The sequence below is a fragment of the Atta cephalotes genome, assembly GCF_000143395.1.
Source record: "Atta cephalotes unplaced genomic scaffold scaffold00033, whole genome shotgun sequence".
Classification (NCBI taxonomy): Eukaryota; Metazoa; Arthropoda; class Insecta; order Hymenoptera; family Formicidae; genus Atta; species Atta cephalotes.
In genome coordinates, this window is record NW_012130097.1 from 137,215 (window position 1) to 163,446 (window position 26,232).

The 26,232-nt window shown below is 31.1% G+C and overlaps 5 protein-coding genes across 5 annotated transcripts in view; 2 read left to right on the forward strand and 3 right to left on the reverse strand.

Annotated features, from left to right (window-relative positions):
• The window catches only part of LOC105621434 (histone-lysine N-methyltransferase NSD2), a 6,449-nt gene extending 1,554 nt beyond the window's left edge, over nucleotides 1-4,895 (forward strand). The window contains exons 3-12 of the mRNA XM_012202904.1: nucleotides 209-615; nucleotides 704-1,562; nucleotides 1,707-1,873; nucleotides 1,995-2,313; nucleotides 2,393-2,615; nucleotides 2,703-2,892; nucleotides 3,305-3,734; nucleotides 3,796-4,114; nucleotides 4,221-4,444; nucleotides 4,669-4,895. Of these exons, the coding sequence (XP_012058294.1) occupies nucleotides 209-615; nucleotides 704-1,562; nucleotides 1,707-1,873; nucleotides 1,995-2,313; nucleotides 2,393-2,615; nucleotides 2,703-2,892; nucleotides 3,305-3,734; nucleotides 3,796-4,114; nucleotides 4,221-4,444; nucleotides 4,669-4,895 (3,365 nt within the window). The remainder of the gene's footprint in view (nucleotides 1-208; nucleotides 616-703; nucleotides 1,563-1,706; nucleotides 1,874-1,994; nucleotides 2,314-2,392; nucleotides 2,616-2,702; nucleotides 2,893-3,304; nucleotides 3,735-3,795; nucleotides 4,115-4,220; nucleotides 4,445-4,668) is intronic.
• Nucleotides 4,896-8,192: 3,297 nt separating this feature from the next.
• On the reverse strand, nucleotides 8,193-12,297 carry LOC105621317 (CSC1-like protein 2). Its single transcript, XM_012202782.1, has 12 exons — nucleotides 12,278-12,297; nucleotides 11,693-11,819; nucleotides 11,334-11,551; nucleotides 10,853-11,132; nucleotides 10,622-10,725; nucleotides 10,304-10,496; nucleotides 10,080-10,194; nucleotides 9,807-10,003; nucleotides 9,219-9,542; nucleotides 8,823-9,098; nucleotides 8,514-8,747; nucleotides 8,193-8,393 (listed from the first exon to the last, which is right to left on the reverse strand). The coding sequence occupies exons 1-12, from the start codon at nucleotides 12,295-12,297 to the stop codon at nucleotides 8,193-8,195; spliced, it is 2,289 nt and encodes a 762-aa protein (XP_012058172.1).
• A 559-nt stretch (nucleotides 12,298-12,856) lies between these two features.
• Nucleotides 12,857-17,066, reverse strand: LOC105621316 (GATA zinc finger domain-containing protein 14). Its single transcript, XM_012202781.1, has 4 exons — nucleotides 15,073-17,066; nucleotides 14,284-14,949; nucleotides 13,943-14,180; nucleotides 12,857-13,867 (listed from the first exon to the last, which is right to left on the reverse strand). The coding sequence occupies exons 1-4, from the start codon at nucleotides 17,064-17,066 to the stop codon at nucleotides 13,595-13,597; spliced, it is 3,171 nt and encodes a 1,056-aa protein (XP_012058171.1). The 3' UTR covers nucleotides 12,857-13,594.
• A 681-nt stretch (nucleotides 17,067-17,747) lies between these two features.
• LOC105621315 (probable glucosamine 6-phosphate N-acetyltransferase) lies at nucleotides 17,748-19,936 on the forward strand. The gene is made up of 5 exons (XM_012202780.1): nucleotides 17,748-17,762; nucleotides 18,030-18,150; nucleotides 18,861-18,923; nucleotides 18,996-19,123; nucleotides 19,191-19,936. The coding sequence occupies exons 1-5, from the start codon at nucleotides 17,748-17,750 to the stop codon at nucleotides 19,431-19,433; spliced, it is 570 nt and encodes a 189-aa protein (XP_012058170.1). The 3' UTR covers nucleotides 19,434-19,936.
• A 131-nt stretch (nucleotides 19,937-20,067) lies between these two features.
• LOC105621318 (N-terminal kinase-like protein) lies at nucleotides 20,068-24,783 on the reverse strand. The gene is made up of 12 exons (XM_012202784.1): nucleotides 24,670-24,783; nucleotides 23,927-24,073; nucleotides 23,718-23,846; nucleotides 23,413-23,624; nucleotides 23,044-23,134; nucleotides 22,475-22,957; nucleotides 22,042-22,263; nucleotides 21,563-21,815; nucleotides 21,282-21,452; nucleotides 20,891-21,171; nucleotides 20,288-20,396; nucleotides 20,068-20,201 (listed from the first exon to the last, which is right to left on the reverse strand). Exons 1-12 carry the CDS (start codon nucleotides 24,781-24,783, stop codon nucleotides 20,068-20,070), a joined length of 2,346 nt encoding a protein of 781 aa, XP_012058174.1.
• Nucleotides 24,784-26,232: the final 1,449 nt, after the last annotated feature.

The following is a 26,232-nucleotide window of genomic DNA, read 5'->3' on the forward strand; positions in this document are numbered from 1 at the left end:
TTAAAGTAAATACTTAGTAAATTAAATTAAATTAATTAATTTTACTTTACTTAAACTTAACTAAAGTTTAAATTAAATTAATTAAGTTAATTAGTTAATTAATAATAATATAGTATATATATATATATATATATATATATATATACAATTATTTAGAAAATTTATTGATGAATGTATGTTGGAAAATATTTTAACTATTTTGTTATAGTTAGAACTAAGTCAGTGATCATGATGGTACATGTTCATTATTTCGGAGACAAAGGCCGTCATAGTTGGGTTTCAGCAAATTGTATGATGCAATTTACAAGCCTTGCTGATTTCCAAAAATTAGCAGAATCATTAACAATAGAAACAAAGAAAAAGGATCCCAAGTATGTTGCGGCTTTTGTTATAAAACCAGGAGTAAAAAAAAAGTGGCAAAATGCTGTTGAAGAAGCTACAGAAACACAGCCATTGTCAACTGAGGAGAGAATTGCGATTTTTACAATAAAATTTAAAGTCCAGAAGCCTAAAGCATATACTGTTGGTGAAAAAAATAAAAAGAGGAAACATTCGAGACTGAGCTTGGAAATGGAGCAAAATGAACCGGATGTTAAACGTACTAAGCAGGACAATGTAATATTAAAAATAATTGTTTATATTTATTATAAATTTAACTTAATATTTTTATATGCAACAAAAATTTTTATTTTTACTTCTACAGGTACATGATGCACAAAAACCGGAAGTATCAAAGTTACATAAATCAGAATTATCAAAGAGAAATTCACGAATTGCAAATGGAAAAATTGATTCGAAGTTAAATTTGGATTCTTGGCCTTCATCTCCTGCAAGTCATAAAAGTTCTTCCGAAAGTTCAAGCACAAAATTTTTAAAAAATGAGGAAGATGAAGAAACCATATTTAACCTTTATTATGAAGATAATAAACATCTATTAGAAAATGAATATCCAGATATGCCTAAAAGCGATATTAAAAGATATTTGCGAAAAACTTGGGATAATATGGATACAGAATATCGAAAAAAACTTGGATTGCATATGACAAATGAGAGTTCTCATTCACTGTCGAAAGAAAGCTCTCTGGATGAAGATGAGATAGAGATTGATACAGTTATCAAGGAAAATAAAAGGATGAAAAATAAGGTTGAAAGGGAATGCCGAAAAAAACTCAGATTGAACACGACAAACGAAAGTTCGCTTTCAAAAGAGAGTTCTCCTGATGAAGATGAAAGATCACTAGAGATTGATACAAGTATAAAGGAAAATAAAAAGATGAAAAATAAGATCGACAAGGAAGAAAATTTTGTTTCGGAAACAAAACGAAGTAGACTGTATAATCTCTTTAAAGGTATGAAACAAGAAAAAGTTTGTCAGATTTGTGAGAAGACAGGCCAGTTAACGAGATGTAAAGGGCCTTGTTATTCTTATTTTCATTTATCATGTGTAAAACCTGGTGAATCTAGTCCAGAATATTCTGTTGACGAAAATACATTGGATGACAGATTACTTAGTGATTTAAACATAATTAAGAAAAGTATTAATGGTGAAAGTGAAAATAATGGTAATTATGAAAATATAAATTTGTATATCAGATTGATAAAAAAATTTTTCTTTTTAATATATAACTTACATTAATAAAAAGCAAATTTTTTTTAATTAATTTATTTTTTAATAACAATATAATCATAATATTAATTAAATTTAGGTAAATCTGATGACCAAGAGGACGAAACATTCAAATGCATTGATTGTTTATCTGGAGTAGCACCCGCTTGTTTCCTATGCAATGAGAGGGAAGGAGATAGAATAAGATGTATTGTCCCCGCTTGTGGAAAACATTATCATTCCAACTGCTTGTTATCTTGGCCACAAGTAAAACACAATATTTGGATCTCAATTAATATTATTTTAAAATATTGTTATTATTTCTCTAATATTGATAATATTTTTATATTTTATTTTATATTTATAATATTTATTGATTATATTTTAGTCGCATTGGCAAGGTGGACGTTTGACATGTCCATACCATGTATGCCACACCTGCAGTTCTGATAATCCTCAAGATAAGCGTTCTCGTGCCCCAAACGAAAAAATGGCGAGGTGTGTCCGTTGCCCTTCATCTTATCATGCATCAACGTTATGTCTACCTGCTGGTTCAGTAATTTTAACGGCCAGTCAAATTATATGCCCAAAACATTACAAAGCACCACATCCTCCATTAAATGCTGCATGGTGCTTTCTATGTACACGTGGTGGTAGTCTCATTTGTTGTGATACGTGTCCAACTTCCTTTCACTTGGAATGTTTAGGTGATTTTATTAAAACATTATGATTCATACAAAGTACAATATTTACAAATAAATTATTTCTGTATTCTTGATAATTCAGGTATAAATGCACCTGATGGTGGATTCATATGTGAAGATTGCGAAACAGGAAGATTACCTCTGTATGGAGAAGTTGTATGGGTGAAACTTGGCCATTATCGATGGTGGCCGTCTCGTATATGCTATCCGCATGAAATTCCTGAAAATGTAGAGGCTAAATCTCATAGCCCTGGTAAATTTTGCGTAATGTTTTTGGGATCTAACGATTATTATTGGGTACATAGGTAAATAGAAATATTCTCTTTTTATAACAAATATTGTGATTAATAAATATTCTTTTCTAATTCATATATCATCAATAAATTTTACAGAGGCCGAGCCTTTTTATATCAAGATGGTGACGCAACTACAAAACCACCCATAGGTAAAAAAACTATGATGGACGATACATATCGAATAGCTCTTGAAGAAGCCAATAGAATACATCAGCAATTAAAAGCAAGGCGTTCCATGACTAAAGAACCGAAAGGACTGAAACCGCCACCATATGTAAAATTAAAAGTACGGTTTATATTAAGCCAATGCGTTAAATTAAGCTAGCAAGGAAACGAACGAGCGCAACAAGTACTTTTTCTTTAAAACCGAATTCAAATTAAATAAATGCGAATGAACAACTTTCTTTGATGAATAGATTATTCGATAGAGCAAATTATTTATTCGTATTTCTTTATGTTTATTTGTATTCGTTCACATTCATTCATTTATAGATGTGCTTGCGCTCATTTGCATTTCTTTGCTTGATCTAGAACCAGCTTTATATATCTTTCTTTTTTTAAATAATTATTGTGATATCATTGCAAAATGTGATATCAGATATAAACAAATCACTCGTGACTTATTATTAATTTATCATAATTTAATGTATGACTGCAATGAGAAGTTAGAAGCCTTAATGAAAACAGACATATAATAGGTCAATAAACCAGTGGGTAACGTTAAGCCAACCGAAGTCGAGAGCATTGTGGCGTGTGAATGCGATCCCGAATGGGATAATCCTTGTGCACCTAATACGGATTGCCTGAATCGTATACTAATGGTTGAATGCAGTCCCGGAATCTGTCCAGCTGGAGCCAAATGTATGAATCAGTCATTTGTACTGCGACAGTATCCGGCAATGGAACCATTTCATACCATGGGCCGCGGATGGGGCCTTAGAACTTTGGAAGATATCAAAACGGGACAATTTGTCATTGAGTATGTAGGAGAAATTATAGATGATGCCGAATACAAGCGTAGATTACATCGGAAAAAAGAACTGAAAAATGAGAATTTCTACTTCCTCACGATAGACAACAATAGAACGATTGACGCAGAACCAAAGGGAAATCTGAGTCGATTTATGAGTGAGTATATTATGATAACCAAATCTGTTATCTCAAAAAGTAATTATATTGTCAATTACAGATCATTCATGTGCTCCAAACTGCGAAACGCAGAAGTGGACAGTGAACGGAGACACTCGTATTGGTCTATTCGCTTTGCGTGACATAGAATCTGGGGAAGAGCTGACATTTAATTATAATTTAGCATCTGATGGGGAAACACGAAAAGCGTGTCTATGTGGGGCATCAAATTGTAGTGGTTTTATTGGGTTAAAAGCACAGAAACAACAAACGCCAGTAACACAGAAACAACAAATGCCAGTAGCACAGAAACAACAAACGCCAGTAGCACTATCAACTGTACAATTAAAAAAAATTGACAAGCCGAAACGATATAAACGGTACATATCTTGTTATTGTATCTTGTTACTTAATAATATACTTATCATCTTATCGTAATTTTTATGCAATTAGTGTCTAAATAAATTTCGTTATCTCTTACTTTAGATGGAGAAAGCGTAAGTGTTGGCGATGTGGACAAGAAATATCATTTGACAACAACGAATTTGTAATCTGCTCACAAAAGACTTGTCTCAAAAAGTATCATCAAACATGCGTAATAATCAATGAATCAACAGACTCGAAATTTTGTTGTCCGTGGCATTTTTGCTCAGAATGTGGACGTCGAACATCAGCACACTGTTCATTTTGTAGCACTGCCTTTTGTCAAGGTAATTTCTATAAATTAAACTAGAGGAAAATAAGAGAATTTTTAATTAAAACTTAAAAATCTATGATAAAAATGGAAAGTTTGTGATCTCTTTCGATATTTTTTCACTAAAGAAAATTTCATCTTAAAAAAAATGATCTAAATAGTTGTTAAAAGAACTTTTTATATATTATAACATTATGAAAATTATATTAATATGTGATTTTGTATTACTTATATTTTTAGTTCATCTTGATGGTAACTTATTCGAACGGGAGAGTGACAAGGGTGGCTTCGTGTGCAAGTTGCATGAAAATATGGATATGCAGAAACCTATTGAAGATGAGAAAGAATATTCGGATACCGAGACAGAAAAAGAATATTCTTCGACAAGTTCCACTAGTCCGATTGTAATGGAAAAAATAGCGACGCGAGAACCATCACCAAGGGTTTCTATCGTAGAGGTGAGATGAAACCTTTCTATGTGTGTCATTAGTAAATATGTCAAATATGACAATCGCAAATATTTGCATATTAATACTACACTTTCATGTAAAGATATTACATTTTACATAGAGATGTGAAATGTATGTGTATTTGCAATGCTGTTAGTGTTTTAGTATTCTTTGATTGTGCACATATTATTTGCGCACAATCGGCATAAATCGGCTATATGATTACTTTGGTGGTGGTAGAATGTTATAAGAAAAAAACTTTTATATTGAAAAATATAATTTATGAGATCAATGATTATAATGAAATGATAATATGACGGGATCAATAATTAAATTTTGATAGAGGCTAGGAAAGAATGTAAGTAAGTAAACAAGTAAATGCATCTTTAATTTACCAAAGAAGCCACTCTTGTTTATTTTATTATGGAAATTTGCATTATTTTACACTAAATCGATACAAAAGTGTGAATCCAAATAGCTTGATATGTAAAAGATAATCAAGAGTACATAATCAAGATACTTTTTGTATGATCATCTTAACTGTATTATATATCAAAGTTTTATTTGTGAATTTATATCGCGGCTATTTTATATATAAGGAAAGCAACGATTCTTCTTGTTGTAATGTTGTAAAATAATGAAAATTATGTTGTAATATTGAAAAGTAGCATATATGTTCCGAAAAAACAAAAAGAAACTGAAATCTTTTTTTTTAATTATTTTTCATTACTCCCAAAATCCCAATTCCTTTAAATTGACAATAGTATACACCTGATAGAAAATAATATATTTAGTTTTATATTTCCGAATGAGAATATATTTTTATTAGACGAATGAATTTCTTATTAATATATATCGGTGTTTTAATTCATTCAGAATTTTTGTTATTCATTTAACTTCAAATGTGTGAGTGTGTGGTGAGTAGTTACATTTAATTGTATAAGAAATATTTCGAAAATTACGCAAATTTTTTCTTTATATTTAGTTATTATAAATTAAACACAATTTATATAACAATTACTAAATATGTATAAATTTTTTTAAATATACACTTTCATCATACTTTTTTATTTCAATTAATGTTTTTCAGATAGAAAAAGAAAGAAAAAAATGGCAGCCTCTTTTATTTTCCATGCTAAAACATAAATGCAACTCAAATTTAATGGTTTGAATAGTCCTGTGAATTACTATTTACGGATTAATGGTTTGAAACTTTTGAGTTGTATTTATTATGATCTCTTCTTTAATTTAGAAACTAAAGAATTATTTAAAATTAAAATATCTCATCCGGGCATATTTATATTTATATATATATATATATATATAATTAAATAGGATATTAAAATTTGAATATATAAAGGTATACTTTATTTATATATTAAAATAATTTATAATTTTAAAAACAATTAGAAAAATAGTTTACGTAATTACATTGCAAATATGCATTGTCGTAAAATTAAACGTGATGATTAGTGCCTTAAAAAAAAAGATTCTAATTTAATCATATTTATTATAAGACTCATGGAATTCCTTAATATGACATTTTGTTCCTTAATATGACCCATTTGTTGAATAAATCTATGAGTGCATTCCGTTTCATGCATGCTGCATCATTTATCCTTGTTGTTCCAAATGTTAAACAAGGAGTTCGATCATCGTAATGCTACAAATACTTTGAAGTGTTTTTTTAATTGGTTAGTTTATAAAATTCTTTCTTCTAATTGTTTCGTCAAATGCTTCAAAGCATTTGTAGCGAGACTTTGACCACAGCCAAGGATAAAATGATGCATCATGCATATTATGCGTGAAATGGAATGCACTCTATGTGACGACGTGCATTAAACAACGTTTTGAATTGAACATGTCACATGTACTTGAATATAAATTTTCCTATTTGCTTTATAAAAAATTTGATTTTTCTTAGGTAAAATAATATTTTTAGAGGAAATAATTAATCTGTAACATACAATATACAGTAATATAGGAAAGAAAATATAGATAAATTTTTATTTAATACTTAAATTTAAACTCCATGACAAATTGCAATTAGATGTAATTTATTAAAATATTTTGTATAAAAATTATGTATTCTAATTTTTTGAGTTTATGAAAACAGAACAAATCCAAAGTAAATAATAATCATGATCATTTATAATTATTTAAGATATTGTACATAAATGTCTGTAACTATTTACCTTTAAAAGATTGAAAAATCTAAAAGGCTTATGAATGTACATTAATTAGATCAAGTAATTGATGTTGAAATCTGAATTTCTAATCTTCCGTATGTATATTTATATGCCGACAAATTTATCATATATACATATATAATCATATTATACTATATCACTTCCCTTTATATGTATAAATAGAATGAAAAATGCATAAAATATTATAAGGTGCGTTCTTTCACATAATTCTCAGAATAAAAATAAAATATCCTGCTTAACTATATTTTCTGTGTCGCAATCATTGCATTACTATTAAAAATAGTTGATCTACCAAATCATTAAAAACTGGATAATTATTGCTATTAATTTGATGATAAATATGAAGTTGGTATGTACATATTATTCAGAATTTCCACATAAGAATAATCACATTATATTTGTTATAAGGAAATTAATAAAATGCATTATTGCACTTTATTAATTAAAAAAAACTATTTTTATATAAAATATATATAATTATAAGCTTATTGTTTTAAAGTTATTACATAACACTACTATATTAAAGTGTCAATATAATACAGTTATGATATTAAAATGTATTAAGTGTAGATATTTTATATTTTTGTACTGCCAGATTTGAAATGATAGGATAGATCTACTTGTTCACTTTCTTTAGAAATGAGATTCTTTAAGTAATAATTACTTAGTGTAAGCCTTTAATAAGGCTTTAATTATTCTTAATATCTAATTATTATGTAAGTAAATGAAAATTATATTAAATATTATTTTTATATATATCACCATTAAGCACTTATGCAGTAATGAAGAATTCGTAAATACAATTATGAACGTAAGTAGACAGTGATGTTGAAGCAGTATTTTCCAATTTCTTTTAATTATAACTGTGTATTAACTTAACGTGATAAGAAATATTAAGAATATACATTATTTGTGCTATAGTTTCCCTAAATTGCATCATTAATATTAACAATTAGAATATATTTCTAAAAGAGTAACTTCTTAAACAAATTACGAAGCATTCTGTATTCTTGCACATATATCGAATATAACACACACACACACGCGCGCGCGCGCGCGAGTGTATATATATATATATATATATATATACCCACACACATAAATGTTAAACTCTCTGTTCGCCCCCGTAGTTTTGGTAAAGCTTTGGACTTTCTTGTACAGAGGAAATGGTACTTGTCGGACTTGGTAAATTTATTTCTGAATTTGAAGCAGTTGAAATAGTTTCTTCTATGGATATCTGATTCTTTCGCAATACTGGTGCCACGAAATTTTGACCCGTCGAGAGATCTCTTTTTGGTACTGAAGCCTAATAAAAACAATTAAGAATTAACATTCTAAAGTCACATAATTATTAGTAATCATTCAATATAATTTTGAATGAAATCTTCAATAGTGGTTTTTCGTTAAGCTATTTAAATTATAATACCTTAAGTTTCGATAACGGCAATGTAGCGCCGGTTACCAGGCCCAGAATACTCGCACAGAGACCAGTGAGTTGCACTGCAGCTAACGAAGATAGACCAACTCTTACCAAGCCTAAAGCTAAAAGAGCAGCTTGCGCTAAAACTGGTGCAGCTCCTGCAGCACCAACTGCCGCTCCAGCTAATTGGCCACCGCCAATACTCGGTCCATATGCGAAGCATAGATTATGCCTGTCCACCTAATTAAGATAATAGTTTCATTCAGGACATATTGTCATAATCGTAAGTGTAAGATATTGTCAAAATTATTGTACCAGATGCTTGACTACAAGATATAGCAGACCGAAAGGAGTTATTAAGGGACACGCCAGACTGTAGACGGTTGTCATAGTGAAAACTAGCAATAACCACGCATAATGAGCTCCTAATGGAAATTCCCACAGTACCGCTTTCCTGACATGTATTCTTTCGGCCCGACTGCGAGCTATACAGAGTCTGAAAGTGTATAGCGCGAGTTCCGGAAATCTAACCAATTCTAATCCACTCCCAAATAAGGCTGCAGTTATGACATAATTTACAAAAAGTGCGCCCTGCAAATTTTATATTCTTATACAAATCTGGTCATATGAATATCGAAATAGAAGGAGAAAGAATATGCTTTCTTATTGAATTAACTTAAATGCGATATTTTTTACTGTCAGAAACCTCACCTGATCTGGCAAGAATACACATTCCCATTGTGCCGTATTATTTCGCTCATACATAGTCCAATCTAGGAATGCTGCAGCACTGGTTAATCCTAAACTAGGTAATATAAGCACCATTAATAGCAACAGAAGTAATGTTTTTCTCATAACAACACGATTTAAGCTGCTTCTTGTCCAATGTCTCACGAGCGATTCGCTTCTCCCGACTAATGCAGGCATTAGAGCAGCTACACTGACTAACAATACAGTAGGCAGAAAAGATGAAAGCACTGGACTAAGAATCTTAATTTCTCCAATTGGTAATTTGTTAACAGTTGTCACTATGATCTAAAATTTTAAAAATAAATAAGTTAAAATAAATTACATTAAAAAAAATAAATTTTTTAACACAAAAATAAATTTTTTATAAATAAAAATAAAAAAAAGAATTAATTAAAGATTAAAATGTTATTTATTGTTTTATGGCATTTATTCAAATGCCATAAGTGTCAGTTTCTTTGCTATATATGTGTTTAAATGCATCTTTTTCTTTTTTTTTCTTTGTATAGTTTTCATTGTGTAATGTACTCTTGCTGAAAGAAATTGACTTACAGCTGGTGTAGTAAGGAAAAACAATATAAGTCCCAAAGCGCAATTTATTAATACAGCATTCAGATACCAACACGGCCTGGGGATGCTTAAATTTTCCCAAAATATATCTGATGGCATTGGTGCATAATCCACGATCCATTTTATATTCGGCGAGGACCTCAGCTGTTTGCGCATAGTTTTAGTAGCACCGGGTGTCCCTATTAATTATTCATTATGAATTTGTTTATAATTAAAGAAAGCAAGGAAAACATTATATAATATTACATAAAATACCTAAAGTTACAAAAGCAACTCCAAGAGTTTTACTAAGTGCCACATTCTTTTCTTCCTCAACTAGTGCTGTTAAGCGTATTTCCTCATTGGTGTAGAATTCTTGAGCATCCACTTGCTATAAATGCAATGATTCAAATTAAAGATAAGAACTTGCGCGATAATATATGTATATAAAGTAATCAATTTTATTCTCGCATACGTTCATATTTTATTGATACATTTACCTTGTTACAACAATATCCAAGAATTTGACCACATGGATAAGGATACATTTTCAAAGGTTCTCTCTTCTTAGCATAACTTTCGCAATATAAACGCGCCTGTTCCGCACAATCTCTTTCTTCATCCAGTTTTGAAAGACGTCTTATATCATGAGCCAATGTAATATCTTCTACTGTTAAGGCAGGGAATGCTTCTCTGAAAAGATTAACATATAAAAATAAGCTCAAAGAATAGAATGATAAAATTTTTTCAATTTCTTTTAATATCAATGACAAATATGAAATATGCCAAAAAATTAGAGAAGGTCCTTTTCTACGTACTTAAAATATTCAGTAAGATTCTCAACAGTACATTGTTGTTTCGGTATGTCTGTAATCAATAATGTTCTCGCTACAAATTCTCCAGTAGGCCTAGTATCTCGCACCTATATCACAAACACATTCTCACTTGTATTACATATATTACATATATTACATAAAACATTCATATCCTTTGAATATAAAAAAATAAAATATATCTTACAATATACTTAACTGATTAATTGGCAATACCTGTTTTAAACGACGTCTCATGATAAATCCACCAACTGGCAGATAAGATAAGAGCAGTACTGTATACACCCAAAGCCCAAAAGATGTGGGCTCCAGATTTGACAATGTTGTATGACTAAATGTTGCGCTGTCCCCTGGTTGCATGCTTCCGTGAAAATTTATTGGTAGGGCTATGCACAGCGATACAATAAGCATCATGATGGTCAATATGATTAAGCAACGTTCGAACATAATGTATAACAATCCATCAGGTCCTGCACGTTGCAATAATTCATCGTCGCTGCAATAATAATATTATTTTGAGCAAAATAAGTTATTAAAATGGCAAGACATGAATAATAAGATGTTTTAAGCGCATTGACAAGAGAATTTTTCCAAGTGTCACTCTGATTTCAGAATGAAACTCTGGTTTTGAGATTTTGCTTTTATCAGTAAAGGCGAAATCAAAACCAGAATTGGGAGTTCCCTTATGAGTACTAACGTAATTTTAAAAGCGGTAACAATCCATGAGAGAAATCCTCTATCCAGCTGAGAGAGTTGAGAGTTGACAGAAGCTTCGACACATAAGGGATCAGTGTCTCTGTTTTCATTAACACCATAGAACAGCTCCATCCATCTATTATCAGATTTGTGTAACAATGCGAGACGTCCATAATTCCATGCTTTCTTACGTAATAGACCAAATAAAATAACTAAAAGCTGTCAAGAATATATTACATTAGACATCACAGTTTATAACTTATTGTCAGTAGAGTACATCAGTATCTTGCAAAATATATATCATTATCTTTCTTATACTGACATATCTCTCAAATAATAAAAAATAAGTCAAAGTCTTACCAAAAATCCTATTGCATTCAGCAACAGGTTCTCAGGTATTCCAGCATATACATCTGTGATTATTGTTCTATTATATCTGGGGAATGGAATGCATGTGTCTGCAGAAGGACCATCGTGCACTGTAATGCTGGAATACATAAATATATTTAACATTATAATGAACAATGATATAATAACCATGAATTTAATACTGTAAGTGTTATAATGTGATCCATAACAATGACATTCTGCATCCGTTGTTCTCAACAGTGAACATATGTAATCTTTTCGTCTTTTGATAAGGAGCAATTTAATAACGTAATATGCAGTACATTAAGATATATATAATCTATTTAAGAATATGATACAATTTTTAAAAAATGTGCAATGTATTATTCCATTATTTTACTCGCGCGGGCCAAGTGCTTCGAGCATTGTTGTCAATTTCATTATACTCGTCGACGTGTGCACAAAAAATAATCACGATTGTGCGAACAATGCGAAAGATAAATACGATAAGAAAGCCCGAAGCGCGACTATTATCGTGCGTGATCATGAAGAAAGGAAAAGGAGAACGCGCAATTACGGCACGGTTTTGCCACTCACTTTTCGTAGGTGTAATCCATGGTCAGCCGTAAATGAGACGCGTAAATCAATGCGCCGTTAAACAAATGCGAAGGTACATATTAGTAAACGCGTGTTAATTTGACACATCGCATCCCGTTCCCATGCGTGCTGCTAGAGTCTGCTAGTCGCACGAAAATACTCCGCAAATGTAACTTAACTTAACCTGAATCCGTTCCTTGCACGTAATAGTACGCGAAACGTCATTTCAACGGGCACGCACATAAACACACACTTGCACACGTTTCGTAACGCTAGGAAGAACACAAACGAATTTTAATTGAACTTACTTGTCACTTTATATCCAGTAATTCTGTTTTTCAAAAATAGAATGCAAACACTTGTAGTATAACACTTGTAGTAATATAACACTTGTAGTAATAATATAAAGATAAAACATAAATATTTGTTTTTAACTTGATAAAAAATATATAATAAATAGTATATATAATAGATAATACAAATTTTTTATTGGAGATTTATTGTGTGTTACACATCAATAAAATGAGGTATGATAGATATTTAGAAGTTTAGAGCAAGATTATGTAAAAAAACTGTAATTTTAACATATATATTTTTATATTATTTGTACATATATTATAAAATAAATGATCGTAAAATATATCTATATAATCCGATTTGTAATAACAAATTAAGGTAATATTATATACCAAGAAAAAATATTTATAGCTTATTCTCATCATTTATAAACTGAAATCTCGCTTTATACATTTATACAATTGCTTTATAAATTAAATTATTTACATCAGGGATACATCGAATCAAATAAAATTATCAAATATTGGATATCCGATATGGCAATCCGACCATATATTTCTCTCCGGTTGGATATTTGGTATGACTTCCAAAAAAAAATTAGACAAAATAAAATTGTCTATGCAAACTTTTAAAATTTCAGCCAAATATATTACCGGATACTAATACCCAGTTATCCAACTGGATAATAAAAAAGTACTAGATAATATCAAATATCGGATATTTCTCGGATAACCGGTGCCTCCCTAATTTATATACTCTATACATAAAAAGCTATAAATATGCTGTAATATAATAACTTAATTTTTTATATATGAACTTCTTTCATATAATTTTTTCAATAATATATATGAATGATACTAGTAATACTAATTGTGAAAGTATAATATAAATAATATTTTTCACATGATCTCTGTAAACTATTGGACAAAAAATAATTATTTAGTATACAAATGTCTTTTATGCTATAATATCGTCATATAAATCTTCATTTGTATGATATTTGGACAAGTATTTTTCAGTCTATTTCGCGTTATTCCATTGATAAAGCTTAGTCAATTGTAGTTCACCCGTTGTAATAGAATCTATAACCCAGGTTTCCTTTAGGCCATTTGTGCCAATAATAATTTTAGCAAGCTTGATATTCTCAGTAATGTGTCCGCCTGCTGTCTTTATAAGTTCCTTAAGCGTATTACACGGTACGGTTGTTTTGTGCTCGATGTATATGAATCCACATGCGCCGAACAATTCTGGGATATACGAGGGTCCAAATAATTGCCTGTCTTTTCGATTTTCCTGCAAAAGAATATCTATATAACATGCGAGTAGATTTACATTGTATTCTACATTTATCACGTATGCGTATCTTACCTGTACGGCTTTAGAGAAATGTTTCATCTCAAACATTTCTGGATTCAACCATCCGTTGTTTTCCAAGGATTTCAGAACCCACTCTAAAGAAACAAGCCAACAGCCTCTTATTATACTACGGAGGAGATTCACTGTACGCACACCTGTACTCACAACGTGAGTCGTCCGTTTTGATACATTTAACTCCAACTCTGCCGCGCCAAGTGATTTGACAATACTCTTTACCAAACTTTTATCCCTATACACAAAATATAGAATATAATTTTTATGTGAAATAACATCGAAAATTATTTCAATTTGAAAAGGATTAGAAACGCTTAGAGATAAGTTATGATTATTACTCTTTTGATAATCCAGTTGTTACGATGATAATCTTTTGGGACTGGTATTTATTCCATTGAATAGATGTTATACGACATTTTACGAAATCATTTAAGGAATCTCTACTTTCTACTGAATTATTTGCTTTATTCTGTCTATTCCTTTCTAACATATTCAACACTTTTTCGTCGGGAAATTTCTTGATAAAGATTTTTTTGCTAATAACTTTTTTCGGTTTTCGCGTTTTCTTCTTATCTTCAAGTATATCACAATCACTATCTGATTGTACTTGTTTGCTTGGAATATTGTGCTTGATATTATTTACATTCTTGGAACATATTGATTTTCTTTTTCGAGGCTTTTTCTTTATCCTTTTGTTTAGTTTTGTAGACGTCGATTTCTCAGGTGTACACTTTCTTTCTTCTATTGGGCTGATTGAATATTGAGAAATTTGGGTAAGTGGTAATAATCTTCTCTTTTTCACTGGAGTATATTTCGTGTTTTGTACAAATATATTTTCGCCTGTTTCAGACTTTGTTCCATCAGACGTACTTTTGATAACCGTCAATTGATTTTGAGTAACAAAAGGATTTTGGTTAGGTGTGTCTTCCAAAATAACTGAGTTAACTTCTGTTGTTTTTTGCATTTCAGTCGACATATGCATTTCATTTGTAACTTTTGAATGTCTAATAACATAAAAAATATTAATTATTAATAGTATTAATTTATTAAACAACAGTATGTAAATCATACAGCAATAATATTTCAAAGTATAATATGTTTAACATTATGTACATTTGAATACTTACAAAGCAAATGACTTAGTTTCATCACTTTTCTTTTTATTTTCTAATGAATTTAAATTGCTACAAGTGACTGTATTATCCAAATGTTGTGTTTTATATTTTAATTGTGATTTGAACAAAACTGAGCGGCTTATTGGATATGGAGTTCCCTCCACGTAACTGTAACTATCTCTAGTGTTACTCGAACGTCTTTTGTCTTCATCCTTCATTTTAAAAATTTTCGATTTAGGTTTATGAGAAATCTTTTCATTTCTCATAGAGATATTTCTTAATCTCTCAGTTAAACTGATGTTTTCTAAAGAGTCTATATCATTTATTTCCTTATCTCCTGTTGATGAACATCCCATGTCCATACTAGAATGATCTTTATCACTCTTATCGCTTCTCCTTCGCCATTTGTGCATAAAATCTACCGATGTATTCATTTGCAACGAAGTTCGATTCGTATTTGTGCTTTCGCGTTGATCATTCAAAATTACTGATTTTTTATTATTAATAACTTCGAAATTTTGATTGGTGTTGTCCATTCTGTGATTTCTTGATTCCCAAACGTCCCTTGCTTTATTAATTTCAGTCACATCTGCATCCAACGAAGTATTTACATTTAAAGATGATCGAATCGTATTATTGCTATTAGACAGAGACATCATATTACATTTCTCATTTTGACATTTAGCTTTACTGTCGTGCTCATGTGCTTGCAGTACATCACTTTCAGTAATTTTGTTTATAAGTTCATCTTTTAGTCTCGAACTAATTCCTGTTTTGTTTCGCTCTATACTTTTTTTTTTAGATTTCTCTTCTTTGTTTTCGTTATAGTTATTTATATATGAATTTCTATTTTGTACAGATATGCGCTTTTCACTCATATGAATGCCTCCATGAACTTCCGTCATCTCCATTGACGTTACTTTAGTCGTTGTATGTGTGGCATGAGATGCGTCTACATCATTAATTTCTTTTTCATCCGTTGCATTATCCTCAATGAAAGTAGAGCAAACAACAGGTGTTTCTATATTGAAATTCTGAACGGAGTGTATAGTCGAGAATGTGTTGTTCAGGTTTTTAATGTTATTTTGAGAATGCAACTTGGATCTTCTGACCAAACTGAATCTTTTGTTACTGCCGCTTAATATAGGACTGCTTTGAGTTGCTTGTCTTAGAGAAATTAATGGAAAATTTTTCTTCAGAACAACATCTTCAATAATTTTACATTTGATTTGCCCTTCTACCAGCTTATTTTTTTCAACAAATAGTCGTCTTTGAGTTAATCTAGATTTATCTATATTTTTCTCCAGACTTTTCCGTCTGTCATTATTCGATGGTGTAGTAACAATATTGGAGTATTGATCATCTCTTTTCTGATCATTCACTACGAGTTCATTATGAGTATATTGTTGATGCTCCCTAGCAGCTGTCTCTTTCAGATCAGTCATGTCTAGCATAACTGTTTCGTTTCCCATGTTTGGATTACGAATACTGCTTGTAAAACTATTTTTCTTATTTCCCAATACCTTCGTAATTTTTACAGAAAGCTCGTTCTCTTTGTCAAATATCTGTTTAGTTTTGGATAAGATTGCATCCTTCAAACGGTTGCAATTTGTTTCGAGGTAACGTTCTTTGGTACTTACATCCTCCAGATTTATTGTAAGATGTTTCAGTTGTATTCCCTTCTTGATTCGAATGGAATTATCACTATTTTTATCTACAGCATACTTGTCTGTATCGTTTATGGCTCGCATATCTTTGTTGTTAAAATCAGATTGGTGATTCTTCTCATACATACTTTTCTTTCTTGACAATCTTTTAATAGTTCGCACCGTGTCCATTTCTCCTTGGTCATTCTTGATCTCTGTTCTCCAGAGAGATCCATTGCCAGAATCTGTTAAATTCTTGCTGTAACTCAAGTTGACTCTCAGAGAACTATGTTGATGATTGAAATTATCATCTTCATCGGATGTGTCTGACGCAAATATCTTTCTTTTATTGAAACTCATCGTTGACCTATCATATAAATTGTAGGAATATACATTACATTCATATTCGCTTTAATTTACGTTATCTTATATAATTATTACGTACTTACATTAAAAACAAGTCAAAGAGTAGATTATGCTATTCAAACGTTCTAAGGAATACTTTCACATGATATAATCATTAAGTTTTCTTTTGTAAACAATGAATATTACTTATTACCACAAATAACTACTTTTGTCATTGTTATTCAAAATATTAATTAATCTTTACTTCGAAGTAAAGATCCGTTTTCGTATTCGCAGGATCGCGGCCATGTTGGCGTTGCCATAAACAAAAGATTATCCATGAGACTGTCCACTTTAAAAATATGAAATAGCCAATCATAGCTATTCCTTAAAAGAATGATTGTGATTGGTCAGTTTTATAACTACAAATATTATTAAACCAGTTGCGCATAATATAGAGAACCCTAGAATTTATCAAATATCCCTGCTCATGAGCAGGTGCAATCGGTGTTCATACACCAACACAACAACAATGTCGAAAGGAGCTGGAGAAGCTGAGAGAAGTGACAGGCAGTGAACAGCATGGTGGAATCCTTCCACCATGAGTGAACAGGCCCGCACAGGCACACAGCTATACAGTGCAGGCACTGACAAGTGACAGGTTAACTTGTAAGCCGCGAAAGAGTGCGAAAAAACATGAGCAGATCGCAGGTACAGTGTCCATACGTTAATATCTTTTCCTCGCGAGACTGTGATTTTGCATGTAATGTGGGATTTATCGATTTTATCATTTTTTAACAATTAAAAAGCCGTGTATTTAAGAAGAAAAACTTTGCCGCATTATTAAATTGCTATACGAGGAGCTGATAACAAGAGAGATGCCGTACAGTCAATTCACGAAAATATATAAAGCTGCGTAATGTTACGAAAAAGGAAAAGAAAATATAATGTATCGCTTCGTTTGATTTTATTGCACAGGAAAAATCTATCGAAGAGGATGAAATTAATCTCTTCAATCCCACTATATTGGATAGATTGCCGATATCACATGTTGCTGAGTTACTTATAAGACCGCTAAAGAGTACGGATTATGACAAAGGTAATTGGATGTCATATCCAATAAATGAGAATAGATTGAAATGGATTCAGATTTTCAGAAATATACATTTGCGAATATTAAAAGAAATTCTTTTCAATTCGAATATATCTATTCATTTATAGAATTTTATTGCATGAAGCACATTTTTATGCCTTTCAATCTAAAAATAATATCAGCTTTTTCTGTGAATGCTGTTCAATTCAAAATTCTGAATAGAAAATGCAGTTTTTCAATTTAATAAAAAAAAATTTTTTCAGTTAGATTCGACAGACTTAAAATGTGCTAAAAAATTTCCATTTTAATTCATTCTTCATTATTGGATATAGAGAAAGAGAGAGAGAGAGAGAGAAGAAAGAAAACTATTTTTTTAATTGCATATATTACTTGTTAAACTTTTATATAAATATATTTTTATATTTTATACAATAAGGCCCAGCACACAATGAAGAGATAGATATTAGGAATAAATATTAGACAAATAAATAAATGAGAATAGAGATTAAACATACAATATACATTACATAATACAAATAAGATATAAAGCATTATAATTTATAATTATCATATTTTATTTGTATGTTATTAATATAATTATTTCTAATTTTCTTATTTGTCTAATATATTTAATACTTATTTCTAATATTTTTTCCATTATGGATAGAACCTATTTGACTCTTGCAAATAATTCAATTATTTATGAAATTTTGTAGGTTTTTTAGTTCTTCTATCACAATTGACAGATGTTGGAAATGTTACTAAGGAACAATTCTTAAGTAAGTCTTTATAATTGGGAATTAGATCTGTAAATAGTCAAACTAATTATGCTTTCTTCATTCTGTATTTAGATAGATTCTATAGTATGAAGACCGCTGGTGGTTACTATGTTATCGTCATCGAGGATGTAAATTCTGGAAAAGTGATAGCATGCGCGTCTTTAGTCGTAGAACAGAAATTTATTCATAATTGTAGCTTGGTACGTAATTCTGCATATTCTTCAAGAATTAGAAATGAATAATCCTATATGCATATATTTTTTATAGCGAGGACGCCTGGAAGATGTAGTGGTTAACAACAATTACAGAGGGAAATCATTGGGAAAATTAGTAGTTTCGATCGTAGTACAATTAGCTCGTTATTTTCGTTGTTATAAATTATCCTTGGACTGCGTAGATCGTTTGGTACCATTTTACGAGAACATAGGCTTCAAGCGGGAAACTAACAATGCCAATTATCTCAATATGCGCTTCCATGGTGAAAATGCCACTGAACAGTCTCATTTATAGTAACTGATACAGTGTGACTTTATCTGTACTGATAATCACTTGATTACAGTACTTGTTCACAGTATAGCATACATATGAACTGAAAAACTGAAATATTACAACCTGAGTTACATTAAGTTTAAAAGAGATATTTAGATAACAAATATTCCTTGTAATTTGTTCTCTCTATGAAGAGAATCTCATTACTAAAAAAAAACGAAGAAATTGATATTCTTTTTTATATATAAGAGAAACAATTTTCGTATTAACGTTTGCATGAACTAAAATAAATTATTTTATATTCTTTTTTATATATTAACATAAGTATTACATAATAATGTTTGCGCGCACGCGCGTGCATGTTCGTGCAATTTTGAAAAATAGATCCTACATATAAAATATACTGTCGCATTACATTATGGACTGTATAGGTTGTAAAAAAAATAATTGTTAAATAAAATAATTAACTTTTACTTAACATATGTATATTTTTTCATGCATATAATGTTAATAAATAATATTGTAGAAAACGTTTTTGGATGAACTTTTTTCTTACATTAGATAAAATTTACAGAAAATACTTTCATCATATTACTTGTAATATTTAATTTACTTAATGTACAATAGAATGATTAACATACGGCGCATTTATTACTTAAATCTTCTTCGCAGCTGGATTAGCTCGTAATTTCACTGCTCGTTTCGCCTCCATTTGCCTTTGCCTGGCCAATTTGCGTTCTTCTCTCTTCCTTCTAGCTTCTTCATATTTATTGTTTCCACTAGGAACGCCTAAATAAAAAAAAATTTTCTCAATACTATATAAAAATATAATGAAACAAATTTGCGAGTATATTCAGAAATCAAATCAGATATACTTGGTTGCTCTAAGGGCTGAACATCTTCGAGAGATTGAAACTCCGAATCTTCCCATCCAACTTCGGAAGAATCATTTTTGTCTTGAACACCTTGGATTGTTTCTTCTTCCTACAATCCGAACGTTTTTTTCTGATAACGATATCAAATTACATGATCAAATAAATTCTCATTATTTATTCATGTTGTATATCCATAAGCATATGTATAGGATGTTTCAAAATTCGCATGTTGCAGTAATATTGAACTAATCTAGAATAAATTTCTCTTCGACAAAAATTGATTTGGGCAACATTAGTTTTACTGTTATATAATATTTAATATTAAATGTTAATCATATAAATTTTATATAACAAAACTATATATTTTTAGCCTAGCATTCACTCTTTATTTCCTTTAATCGCTTATCATTTAATACATTGAAATATTTTTATTAAACGAAAAATAGACTCTTAGATTAATCGAAGAGAATTCTGCTATTATAGACTTATTATTAAAACTTGTGGCTATTCACGTTTCGTATCGCTCATATTAACATTTCAGGTTTGATAGGATATAAGAAGAACCTTGATTGTAACACAAAAATATCATAAAAAGTAACAAACCGGTTCTTCCTCAAGGCTGGTCCACTGTTCATTAGCCTTAGGAGAGTGGCCGGATGGTGATATACTACTGACTGGATTCAATGGCACCGATGGTGTAGCGGTGGATTGCTGCTCCATATCTCCCCAATTATCGGCATCCCAACAATCCCAATCGCAATCGGAATTTGTATTTTGAGTGTTTTGCGTATCGTGCTCGTGATCAGGATCGAGGGAAGTCATGCTTGTAGCGCTGCTCGTCGTGGCAGTAGTGCTAGCGCTACTCTGAGAGCTGCTAGCTTGTTCTAAAATAATTAAATAAAAAAATGTTATTAATATATTAATATGTAAATATATTGTTAAACGAATTATTAGATAGAGTGAAAAAATGAGTATGAAAGTAAAGAAAATTAACCTAAGGAAGCAGGTTTATTTAACAAGATTCTGGATGTGCTATGAGCATTTGATGATTTTGGCGTATCTGACTGACTACGATAGAATTTTGCTGTAACTGCCGTAACGGCCCATCCGGCCCATGTCGCTGCGGCATTGCTAAGACTAGGTGTTGCAGTATTCACATCCGCCTCTGTAAATATTTTAATATCATTAGAGTTTAATTTTTTTTTCTTCAAAGTGGTCTCAAAGAATAAAATAAAATATGAATTATGAAATCCTAATGCTATATGTAACACTCACCCATTGATTCGCGAAGACCAGGATCTTCAGAGACTGTCTCAAGCTTTGATAAAAAACCTCGAATGATACGGAATGCATTGTCTCGTACACCTTTGTCCACATCTGTGGTAAGCGGACATAGAGCCGGTAGAATGCGATTTGCGACTTCCTGCAGAAGGAAATATTGCTGTGTCGCAGCTAGAGCTAATATACTCGCAATTCTGGCTGGAGGAAAAGAATCGCGAGTTCCACGAATAAATGCGCCAATTAATACCTAAAATTAATTTTATTAAGTAATTTAAGAATAACATTTTATAAACATATTATGAATTGTACTATTTTATTAATTATAAATTGTTTTATCATTTCTTATTAATATTTAAAATATATATAAAGGGTCTCTCTCTTGATTAATAAAAATTTAAAATAATTTAAGAAATAAGCAGATGTCTAAAAAATAAAAGAATATTGTGTTAAAATTAAACAAAGATTGACGATACCTTCTGCCTTATCTGAGGGTGAAGATGTTGAGCAATTTTTCCAAGGCAAACTGTGGTATTTGTGCGAATACCGCCTTGTTCGTCTTTTGACTGAAGTTTCGCAAAGTATCTTAAAGTCTCGACATTAAGATTATTATAATCTAACTTTGGTGCTAAATGTACGACTGATCTTATCGTTTCTTCCCTAATTGCCGGGTTTGTATCGAGGAAACCCCTTGCTACCTACATATTTAATATATAAAATAATTTTAGTTTTTGTTTAAAATAATACAATATTATATGATACAAAATACTTAAACTTTCTCAAATTCAATATGCACTATCTTTATAGATTTTATAATATTATTAAAGATATAAAATTACAACAATATTTTTATTATAATATAATTACAATTAATAAAATATAATATCCAAAAATTGAAATTTTTTTTACCTGAGGAAAAATGGCTTCATTAACAGTAGCTGATTGCAAGTGGTCGACGAATCGATCCAATTGTTGCAGCAATCGTAATCTCGTTGCTCTGTCATTCGATGCAAATAATTTAACGACACAGGGCACTACTCGACGCTGATACTCGACGTCTGGTAATTGAGAACCCAGTTGCAGCAACGGTGGTAATACGGCACTTCCTGCATCTCCAAATTCAAAAGCAGCCAGTAATTGCGGCAGAATCTTATACCTGCCAACGCCATCGGGAAACGAATCCAATTGTGTCGCCAACTGCGAGAAGAATCGTCCTTTCTCTCCTCTTTCCTTCATCTGAATCTCCTCTAGGAATAAAAGAGCATCAACAAGATTGTTCTTAAAAAAACCGCCGTTACTGCGACAACGCGCTATCACATCTGCGGGATTTGGTCTTCCTTCTGGATTAGTTCCTGTTAATTCTCGATATACTGTCGTTATTTGTTTCGGAATCTTCAACAAATAAATAAAAGGTATAAATGCATAAAGATGTATAAGAGATTTCGACAAAAAGATGTGATGTGAAGCAGACAACTTACTTGACCTGTAATTTTAAGTTGTGAAGTGGTGTTGAGGGTACCATTGTATGTTTCCCATATCAAACAACCAAGTCCCCACATATCAACTGAACTATTTTTTATTTATTTATTAGTTTTATATTACAAATATTAAATTCAAATTCATTTGTTTGTAACTACTACTATATTGTATATCGTTTCATTGTATCTACTACATTTATCATTATATTTGATGCTTTCCAGTAAGAGACACATTGTAACATTTCATCTTTATTTAACATTGGCAATCAAGACATAATGATTCACTGTGTTACATTGTAACATCATGTCATTTGTGTCCCTTGCTGGAAAGCATTTATTATTAAATTTAGATAAAATATAATCATTTACCATTTAGTTGCAGGCTTTGTACTTTCTTTAGCTTCTGGTGGTTGATATACTTGGAAATTAGAAGGTAAGAAATTGTATGGTGTGTCCACAGCTGTCATGTATTCAACCCCACCGAGTTTCCATTCACCGCTCTCTTCGTTAACGAACACTGTCCACAGATTGACATTATTATGCCGTAAATTCCCATCGTTATTTAAGAAGTTAAGTGCCCTCTGCCATCAAATTGAATAACATGTATTATAGATCTTTTCCATGTGTTGCTTAAAATTCTTTGGCGTGATCTATAATGTTTCATTTATACATACTGTGATTTGAAATATGCCCCAGGAATAGTACAATTCCTTCTTAGACTCATTTTCCGAATTACATTTTTGCGTCAAGCGATTAAATAACGGTTCTACACGCTCTGTGGCTAAGTAAACCATTTTGTCAGTCTGAAGTAACAAAACATAGATTACATTTTTACACTAAGAGTATACTGCTAATACATGGCATAAGCCAATACAATTCATACTTCGAGACTATCAAGATATGCAAGTATGCTTGGATGTCTGAGTGTCTTGAGTCTTTTTACAGCCGAACGGGCAATATCCAGTTGCTGTTCTCCACCATTTTTAACATCAAAGACAAAAACTGAAACATCCTCACCCATTGTGGTGCCCTGTGGAAGATTTTGTGAAGATAAAAATAATATTTTTACAGATAAATTAGAAGAAAGATTGACTATTGCCACATAATTAATTAGGACCTTTTATAAATTACAAAATGACAAAATATGACATTGGACACTTTTCATTTGGTGATATAAGTCGACTTAAATATCATTCTGTCTTTGTTACTTATTGAATGTCAAGAAAGAGAGAATGACATTTTGTGTCAACTTGTGTCACTAAACAGAAAGCACTCATTGTGTTGCAATCAAGGCTAACCCTAGCTTTCCATTTCGTGCTTCTTATCTTTTGCTTTTTTGCTTCTTTGCAGTTTCATTGACATGTTTCTTATCCTTTTTGAAGTTCATCAACTTTTACCTCGGGTGATAGAAAATGAAGAACATGAACAAAAATAGACAGCAAAGAACATATTATAGATTAGACTTTAAAGTTGACAAACTTTAGGAAGAAACAAGAAACACATAAGTCGATAAAATAGTTGCAAAGAGAAAAAGAGATATAAAATAATAATAGGAAACAAAGAGCACATTGTAGATTAAGTCTTTTAGTGCTTTTCTAGTGTCATTCTTACATTCAACTGAATTACCTTTCTTTTAGCTCTATGTATTGTCCAAATGCTTTTGTTATCCAAACCAGAAATAGGCTCTCCGATGTCATATGGGAAATCCTTGGCAGGATCTCTCGAGAAGAAGGACCACATTGTGGAGCTTATATACTTTTATCTACACATACAGCAGACCGCACTCAACGTTGCTTCAACTTATCATTGATACTGACAGCAACGCATCAGAACTGTAAAAGTACAAAAGTCTTTGCTTTTTACGCATTGCACATGCAGAAACATGCTATAAAGATTATCAATTTGTGATATGACACCTCATTCCTTATTATTCAATGAACAATTCCAATGCAATTCAACGCAAATTCGAAATGGAGGTTAAATGATAAACCCAAGGGAAAAAACGAACGAATCCAACTGAGTTCTTCGTCTAAGAAATGAATTTAGAATTGTTTATCCAAAAAAACCTAAAAGAAATTCCACGCAAACAATTAAAAATTAGAAGTCATTGAAACGTTACGTGTTGCATTTGGCACAATCTGAAATAAATTGGAGCGAGATAGCGGAAGGAAAAATCGATCTGACAGAAGAGAGCGCCTTCGTTCGATCTGTCAAAGAATACTCAAAAGTCAACAAGTAAACATATTATAATACTTATATCCGCGCTTATTCGTGAGTACATGAAAGAATTTTTTTTCCCTTATTTACTCAGTCTCGGTTATTTTCTCGATTATACCGCAATTATCCTTCGGTTCTCTGTGTTCTTCGAAGTATTGAGTGGATTGAGAAAATCGCACCTTAAATTCGTATGATGACACGCGCGATAACGCACAACACGTCATTTTGACGTAGGTTCAATTCGTACGTCTCAGATACGTTTTTCAGCTGTGTTTTGGGTGTTTCCTTTAATTCTGTCTATTTTCGCGCTCGAAACGAGTTTTGTCATTGATAATGGAAATGAGGGAGGAAAATAGAGAGAGAAATGAATATAGAGACGATAAACGGCAAAATATCGATCCTTTTTTTAGACAATTGGATCCCACCATCCGCGTGATGTTTCCAACCATTTTCAGCTTGTGTGAATTCACGTGAATTGGTTGCTTTAAATTTCTAACTTCTACTTTGGCTTCTCTGAAAAATGTATATAATGTATATTCTTAATAATATCCTTGAGCTCAATTATGCTAAAAATTATTAAAAATTATTAGGTGTGCAGTCCCATTACAATTCAATTGCACATACCACTCACATTAGTTTATTCCTAGTAATTTTTCACTGTTTCACCAATGAGATTATATTATTTTAAATTATCCCATCAGTGATGTGAACAATTGATAAACATACAGCCTTAAGTCTTAAGAAATTGATCAATCACAATTGAATGTGAAAAGAATAATCGACTATGAGTGCTTTTCATTTGGTGACACAAGTCGACACAAGTGTCGTTCTATCTTTGTCATTCTAAATGTCAAGAAGGATAGAATGACGCTTGTGTCGACTTGTCATTAAAATATTAAATAGAAAGCACTCTATCAGAGAGAAACTTAAAAGAAGCTCTACATGCCGGCTTTTCTCCTGTTGTTGTTGAAA